Consider the following 8,079-nt stretch of genomic DNA (forward strand, 5'->3'; position numbering starts at 1 on the left):
AGTTTCTTTGGCAGCAATAAAATCCTGCTGTGGCTGTTATTCCTATGATGCAAGACTGTCATTGCATTAGTCACTCTGTCCTCCAGGCTCTCAGCACTTTTCACAGATGCCTCTGTTCCTGCTCTGCACAGCGCACTGTGACTGTGCACAGGACCTTCTCTACCCCTCCCACTCCGCAGTTGGCCCTGGACTTGGAGGTCTAAAGGACACTGGCATTAACATCTGTCTTTCTGTTTCCAACCCAGTCTGGCATAGGTATACCCTCCGGGGTGCTTGTCATGTTGAATTCCATGATGGAAAGTAAATGGATAGTTTTCCAGATTCTATATATGAAGTCACTATATAACACATGTCTTAATCGGTTTTTGTGCTTCTTAACAAACAACCCCTAAAACTCAGTGGCTTATCACAGCAAACACAGACTTCTTGCTCATGTTATATGTGGCTGCAGCTCCCTCTGTCTTCTCATTCGCCAGGGTGCACGGGCTGAGGGGTGTGATCTGGAATGGGCCTTCCTGTGGCTGAGCAAGAGGCTCTGCTTGGATGAGGCAGATGTCTCTTCTGCTCACATTCCAGCAGCAGAGCCAGTGGTGGAGGGCATGGGGTGTGTGGCCTGTAGGGTGCACTGCAAGTCACACCACAAGGGCAGGTGTGTGTAATCACACAGGGGAAGAAGTGAAAAGTTGTGAACAAAACACAATCTTCCACACCACAGTGTAAAAAAACAGCCAGTTGTTTTTAAATCTTTTATCAACATAGTTATAGCATTGATTTATTTTCCAAATCATAGTTTTTAAAAGCAGTATTTACATTTCATCACCATCAAATTAACATTTTGTGCATTCATTAGGATAATACAAATATATGAAGGTGAAAGTTCTGCTCTGTCCCCACTTCTTTCTGAAACCTTCTTTAGCCATGTGGCCTGAAAGTAGAGCCATAGTCCAGCTTGGGAGTCTAGTTCCCAAGTTGCCTGGTTCTAGAAGCCCAGTGTTTCTTGCTTGCATCAGATCAAAAACACACTGGGCAACATAAGAACATTCTTAACTTGGCTCGACTAAGAGGAAAGTCTTTGCTTACTTCAGGGAGCTTCTCCACCTTCCATTCTTTACCAATAGGGTTTAAAAGCTTTGATTAGAAGCCAACTTGATTTAGGAGTTCCCACTGGCCAAATAGGGAACAATATGAGCATCAACAAGGACATCTGCGAAGCACTGAAACACTCAAATGTGATTAAACGCATGACTTCATAATGATACAAAACAAAACACAAAAGGCTTTTGGCAGCAAGTCTGAGAGAATGGAGATCCAGCTGGGATGACAGCGATGGAGCATATACTGTGATTCGAATGACATCATTACTTAGATGCTGCATCCACGTAGGCTAATGTGCCCACAGATCACACACTTCCAACTCTTGCCAATCAACAACTATTGGGTTGACTCAGCAGTCTCCCAAACATACCACCTGCTCCAAATTCTTAAGCTCAAAGCTAGAATTATCTCTGTGACTAATACAGCATTTTCACGCTTGACATGATAGTAACTCAAACTAACACTTTACCACATTTACAAGTTGCAGTTTTCAGCTTTAATTTTATTGTTACTATTTAAAAAAAGTCTGAACTCTATGCCTGTATCCAAAAATGAGGAACTGGAAAGTAGTTTGGAAAATACTGTTTTCCAATCCAGCTGGAGTCTCTCTCCTCTCAGCCTTCCTGCCTGGTAACGTAGACACCAAGATTCACACTGTGAATCACACATCTGTGAGGCCAGACGTGTGGTTTCCAAAGCAGAGATCTGTCATTTCTGTCTCTAGGGTCCTTCTCTGCCCTGAAGACTGGCATCAGGGGCTCTGCCAATTGACTTTCCTTTTCCACAACCATCAAGGAGTCCTTGTGTAGTTTCTTTCACATTCTTTCCTGGTCTCACTCCTGGACCCCCACACACTGGTTTTTGGAGTGGGGCAATCCTACAGCCAAGAGCTATGTGAAAAAGGCTGTGGGGAAACAGAGAAGAGCAAGGGGAGTGGCAAGGTAGGGAAAAGCAACCACAAAACAAACCAGCTCAGATCCAGACAAGAAGCTTTAATGGGTTCTGATGCAGCCTTCCTGGCTCTCCACTTAGTTGATTCTGGAAATAGTTCTGCAGTGGTTCCACAAGATCCCCGTCCTTTGCTCCTGGTGAAGGAACTCATCATTCTCCACCCCCTTCTCTTAATCACTACCTCCTGGAGAGATCAAGCAAGAGCCTATATATATATATGGCATATACATATATTAGCATATCATAGATAATGCATCTTTTATAAACAAAAATTTTCTGAATTTTTAGACAGGGGGATGTGGCCTAAGAAGCATCTGAACAATGGAGCATGATATTTCATAGATTTCAAATGTAGGGTGCATGGTGGCCATAGATAAACTGTAATAAAGCAAAAATGTGTCATGCACTTATGCAAAAGAGAATCATCGGACTCCACCAAAACTCCCAGGTTATTGCAGTTCCCAAACTCTCCCTGACCTGGTGAAGCCTTCAACGTTAAATACAGGTGGCAGATGGGGCTAAGGACCAGTATCATCTCCTGGCTGAATGCGTGAGCACTTTGCTCACCTTTGTCTTTGTCCAGGCTCAGCCATGCTCATGTCTCCCTCCTTCTCCTCTCAGCCCTGACCCCACTATCCCTCACTCCCATTCATCTGTGCCTGTCACATTCTCTTCTTCACCTCCAGCTGGCCCTTGATTTCAAGACATTGACAGAATCAGAGATTGAGTGAAGAAATTATGAAGACTAGAAAAAGAGGATTAGCACAAGGTAATGAGGCATTTTCCAGGAGCTGCGATGAGCTTTCTGGAGAGTCAAAGTCTCTACCCACAGTTTTTCTAGATTATTCCCTGAGTACATGTTGGATATGCATTGAGTGACACAGTCTGTATTACTACACACAGCCCTGAGGTTCCTGGGCACCTGCTTTACAGGTTTCTATTGTTCAACAAACCCTTGAAGTTTGTTGTTATATACAGATTGTTATCTCTCTTTATAAACAACAGTCAAACTGCTCCTCATTTTATAAACCAGCCGAGACTTCCTGCTCCCCAGTGGAAGGCGTGTTTGTTGAAGTCACTCCATCCACTGTCTCCCTGTAGAAAACTGGACATTGTTTGCAGAAGCGCTTGGTGATGTGCTTTCGGAAGAACACCGAGAGATACCTTCTGAACTTCTCCCCAACGAAGGCATAGATGATGGGATTGATGCAGCAGTGTGTCATCCCAAGAGTCTCTGTCACCTGCGTGGCTTGGTCCAGTTGACTGGTGCTTTCACAGTTACTCAGGCCGAAGAATTCCTGGAAGGTGTTCAGGAGAATCACAATGTTATAGGGAGTCCAGAAGAGAAAGTAAACAATCATGATGGTGAAGATGACCCTCACTGCCCTGTGCCTCTTCTTCTCATTTCGACACCGAAGTAGGGTTTTCAGGATTCCCGAGTAGCAGATGACCATGATGAGCAGCGGCAGGACCAGTCCCAAAATGTTCCTCATTATTGTGTGGAAATTATTCCATCCTCGTGGAAAATAAGGGCCACAGACATAAACAGAATCTTCTTCCTGGCATTTAGTAAAGATGATTCCTGGGACAGAAGCAAACACAGCCACCAACCAGGTGATCACACTTGTCACCACCCCAAAGGTGACCGTCCTGGCTTTTAAAGCAAACACAGCATGGACAATAGCCAGGTATCTATCAATTGTCAGGAGGATGATGAAGAAGATTCCGCCAAAATAACCGATGTGATACAGCCCTGTGAATAATTTGCACATTGCATTCCCAAAGACCCACTCATTTGCAGCAGAGTGAGCCCACAATGGGAGAGTAATAAGAAAAAGCAGATCAGAGATGGCCAGGTTGAGCAGGTAAATGTCAGTCAAGCACTTCAGCTTTTTGCAGTTTATTAAGATGAGGACGACCAGCATGTTGCCCACAAAACCAAAGATGAACACCAGCGAGTAGAGCGGAGGCAGGAGTTGGGCCCCGATTTGCTTCACGTCAAATTTATGACAGGGAGCACCGTAATCATAATCAAAAAAGGTGGTGACTTCTTCACTGCTCTCGTTGGTATTTCTGATAAACCGAGAACGAGATGTGGACAGCATGTTGTGGATGTACTGGGGAAATGTGTCCTTGTTCAATCCACTTTCTCTGTTCTGTAAACAAAGAACAAAATGATGACCACACAACACAAACACCACAATCCATGATTTTCCAAATAGTCTGGCACCACGTAAGCAACTTCCCAGTCTTTGGCCTCTCCTTTGCAGCCATCTCCCTGAAAGTATGTCTGCCAGTTCCTGATTTGCCTTTCATTCCTAGTAGCAGACATCAATGATTTACCCAACAGCCATTTCCCAACACCCTTTGTCTTCCCCAGCAAGCCCAATTCTCATTTTCAGGCTAAAAGCGCTGGGCATTTGTTTTCTCTGGCTCCTTTGCAGGTGGTGCATAGGTCTGTGACTCATTTCTGGACCATAATATGAAAAGGGAGTCTGCTGGGGTCTTCTGAGAAAGGTCTTCTTCCCTGATAAGACAGACACAAGAGAACCCTCCACCTGCCCCTCCTGCTCTGGCAGCATGCCTAGTGAGGGCATGGTGCCATGAATGGAAGACCCAGAGAACCATGAGAAGCCAGGCGGAATCCTAATATCACTGAGTCCTAAACCCACCTTGAACTACTCATCTTTTGCCTTCTTTTTCTTTTTCTTTTTTTTTTTTTTTGAGATGGAGTCTCGATGTGTCTCCAGGCTGTAGTGCAGTGGCCATGATCTCAGCTCACTGCAACCTCCACCTCCCGGGTTCAAGCGATTCTCCTGCCTCAGCCTCCTAAGTAGCTGGGACTATAGGCGCGCACCACCATGCCCTGCTAATTTTTGTATTTTTAGTAGAGATGGGGGTTTCACCATGTTGGCCAGGATGGTCTCGATCTCTTGACCTCCTGATGCACCTGCCTTGGCCTCTCAAATTGCTGGGAGAAAAACAAGCCCGTTTTAAAGCCATTATGAACTGCATTTTCTGTTCTCTGAAGTCAAAAACGTTCTAACTGATGATTCTCTCAACTTTCCGCTTCCATCATCCTGCCAAAACTTCTCTTGTTAAGATTGCAGTGACAACCCAATTTTTCAAATGCCCTGGTTTTATTCCAATTCCACCCTCTTCGAGCATTTGATCCTTCTGCTAACTTCCTCCATTTACAATTCTTTCTGCCTTCCAGATGGGAGGGGCTGTGCGACCACTTTTTATTCATGTTCTTCGCTGGCATCTCCTCCCCATGCCCACACCTTAAGATTCCCCAGGCACCACACTTAGCTCTCACCTCTTTAATTTTTTGCCTCTTTATCCTTGCTACAAAGTTCTTCCTGAATCATATTGTCTAACCTCATGGTTCCTCCTCCCTTTTATGCTACTGTTTTCTAAAGCTCTGTCTTCAAGCTCCAGCTTTCTCCTAAGCCTCAGAGTTGAATTTCCCATTGCCTGCTGCATATCTCCCCATGCATGTATTCACTGCATCAACACTTATTGAACACCTACTACGAACCATACTCAGTTTTAGGCACTGAAGTGAGCAAAGTGGGTATCATGCAGGGACCTCAAATTCAACCCATCCCAAATGGGGCACCCCTGAAAACTCCTCCCACTTGTAGATTCCTCCATTGCCTAAGAAGTAAAATTGGGCATTGCCCTGGGTCCCCTCTCCTTTTGAAAATTAGGAGCCAGCTTTTGGAGCCAAACAAACCTGGATTCGAATCCTTATAGGCAGTGTAATCTGGGGCCAATTACTCCTTCAAGTGCCAATTTCTTTACGTATAAAATATTAACTATGCTGAGTTGCTGTGAAGATCAATGGAGTAAGGACCTAGGACAGCATCTGACACAGAGAAATGCCCTGTATTATTATCATGTCATTTGAGTTCCACCTCATAGATGCCTCTCAGATTCATCCCCTCTGCACTGCTTTCAACTGCCACTTTCTTGCTTCTTATACTCCTCACTCCTGGCTTTGTTGTAGTCTTTCCTTTGCTCATGGCTCATCTCAAGCCATGTTCCCTCTCAACCTATCTTCTCTTAAGTTGAAATTGAATAGACACTCTTAGCTTAAAACCTCCAGTAGCCCTATGACTTATATGTGGTGGGCTTCAAAGATAATGTCCAGACTGCCCAGCACAACATCTTTTCTGAGTTTGCCTCTTCTCAGCCTTACCTCCAGTCCCTTCTCCAATCCCAAATTCTGTGCTTCAGCCACAGCCATCTTCTCTTCATTTCCCCTAAACTCACCATTTCCTTCATGCTTCAGTGGTTTTGCAGGTCCTTGCCCCTCTGCCCAAAATGGTTGGTGAGCCCCTATTCACCCTTTAATACCTCCTGCTCAAATCCCCCTTCTCTGTGAAGCCTAATCTGTATCCTCTGTCATATTACTCTTATCACATAACACTGCATGCATCTAGATAAGCACTTATTATGTTATCTGCTACACACAGCATGTTCCTCAAGATCAAGGACTGGATTATGCTTCTATTTCCAGCTCTTATGATAGTACCTGGCTAAAGGAGGCACCAATAAATGTTCACTGAATGAGTACATAAAACTCTTTATAATAAGAACTATAAGCCCTAACATCATCAAGATTTGATTCTCAAGAATTTTTTTTTCTGGCAGTGACTGTGAATTTCTTTTCCACCCACCTGTATACCTTATCCTTCCATTTCTCTTGCAATTGACACTTTTCACAAGTCTTGTATTTCATATCACTGAGCCAGATTCTTGAAATCTGGAGAAGCTAAATAAGACCTCTGATCAAAGTCAGAAAAAAATGCATCTGCCTAAAGAATCACAACTGTGGTCATTAATTGAGTGCTCCTGAAGCTCAGGTGCTATGTTAAATGCTGTGCACACATTACTTAATTTCATTTTTACAACTGGCTAGCATGTAGCTTCTACTACAGTGAACAATGAGTTAGATGCCTGAAATGTGCTGTCCTAGGTGTCATTTCAAGTGTCAGGACATGTCACCCAGAACTGATAGAAATCTATCTTTCAGAAAATAAATTCCTCACTTCTGCCTCTGTGGATCTCCTGAGTTGAGGCAAGGGACACATTTTGGTTCAGAGCTTGGATGGTCCCATATTTAGATGAACAGTTCCAGCTCTTTAACATCCTTGGGTGCTCAGAGGGGCAGAGTGAGCCCCTGGGTGTGTGGACAGGTGACTGAGCAGAGTGGCTGTCCTGGCCTCGCTTGCTGCCCACTCTCCACCATCACCTGCTGCACCCTGCTCTTCCTCAGGGTTTCTCTAACATCTCCTGGTGCACATACCACCCCCACCCCTGCCTCTCATCTTGATCATTCCCCCCAAGTGCACAGGCTTTGCAGTTCCCCAGGGTGTACCAGACCCAGCGTTTCCAGCTTTGAGATGCGTTGAGCCTATGAATCAAAAAGTAATGGAAAAAATGCCCACAACTCACCAGCTTGTGGCTTGTCTCAGGCAGTCCTGGTATGTCAGGCTTCTCAGCAACTGAACCAAACAGATCTAGAGGTACAAACTTGGAATGCAGAAGTAGGAAATAAAGTTTCCTGCAGAAAGAGAAGGCGGAGATACAGGGCAACTAATGGTAAAGATTTGAAAAAAAAAAATCAGAAAAATATAGTTCTTCTTTTCCAGTCAGGAACATTGTACATTGGGTTGAGGTCTCCAGAATAGGATTAATTTTGAAATCTTGCTTATGCAACCTTGAGTGTGAGTCAGGCAAACCCTGTACATCTGCTCCCGTTTCTAACGACTCTGAGCTTCTTTATCTTGTGGGTCTTTATACCTGGAACACTTCCACTCTCTGCTCTCCTACTAGTGATAATTTGCATGATATGAGCACAACAGAATGTTTCATTTTCCAGAGAATAAAGGATGTTGGTGATAGTGGAGGAAATATAATGAGGTTTTACTGTGATCATGTGTGCTGGTTTCAGTGGTATCATGGATTTAGAATCTGGTTAGAAATTTCATTTAGATAACACTTCAAAATTTTTTTAAATTTAAT

The 8,079-nt window shown here is 44.1% G+C and overlaps 1 protein-coding gene across 1 annotated transcript; it reads right to left on the reverse strand.

The window, feature by feature from the left end:
* Positions 1 to 732: 732 nt before the first annotated feature.
* CCR2 (C-C motif chemokine receptor 2) lies at positions 733 to 7,758 on the reverse strand. The gene is made up of 3 exons (XM_003779861.5): positions 7,510 to 7,758; positions 3,211 to 4,202; positions 733 to 1,999 (listed from the first exon to the last, which is right to left on the reverse strand). The coding sequence occupies exons 2-3, from the start codon at positions 4,149 to 4,151 to the stop codon at positions 1,816 to 1,818; spliced, it is 1,125 nt and encodes a 374-aa protein (XP_003779909.4). The 5' UTR covers positions 4,152 to 4,202; positions 7,510 to 7,758; the 3' UTR covers positions 733 to 1,815.
* Between the last annotated feature and the right edge of the window lie 321 nt (positions 7,759 to 8,079).

This window comes from Pongo abelii, chromosome 2, assembly GCF_028885655.2.
Source record: "Pongo abelii isolate AG06213 chromosome 2, NHGRI_mPonAbe1-v2.0_pri, whole genome shotgun sequence".
NCBI classification, from domain to species: domain Eukaryota; kingdom Metazoa; phylum Chordata; class Mammalia; order Primates; family Hominidae; genus Pongo; species Pongo abelii.

What these genes read in the sequence shown, in the direction of transcription:
- CCR2 (XM_003779861.5), bottom strand. Translation starts at nt 4,151, where the DNA reads ATGCTGTCCACATCTCGTTCTCGGTTTATCAGAAATACCAACGAGAGC. An exon ending in GTTGGGGAGAAGTTCAGAAG is followed by an intron (nt 2,000 to 3,210) that starts GTATCTCTCGGT and finishes GTTTCCCCACAG; the next exon opens with CCTTTTTCACATAGCTCTTG.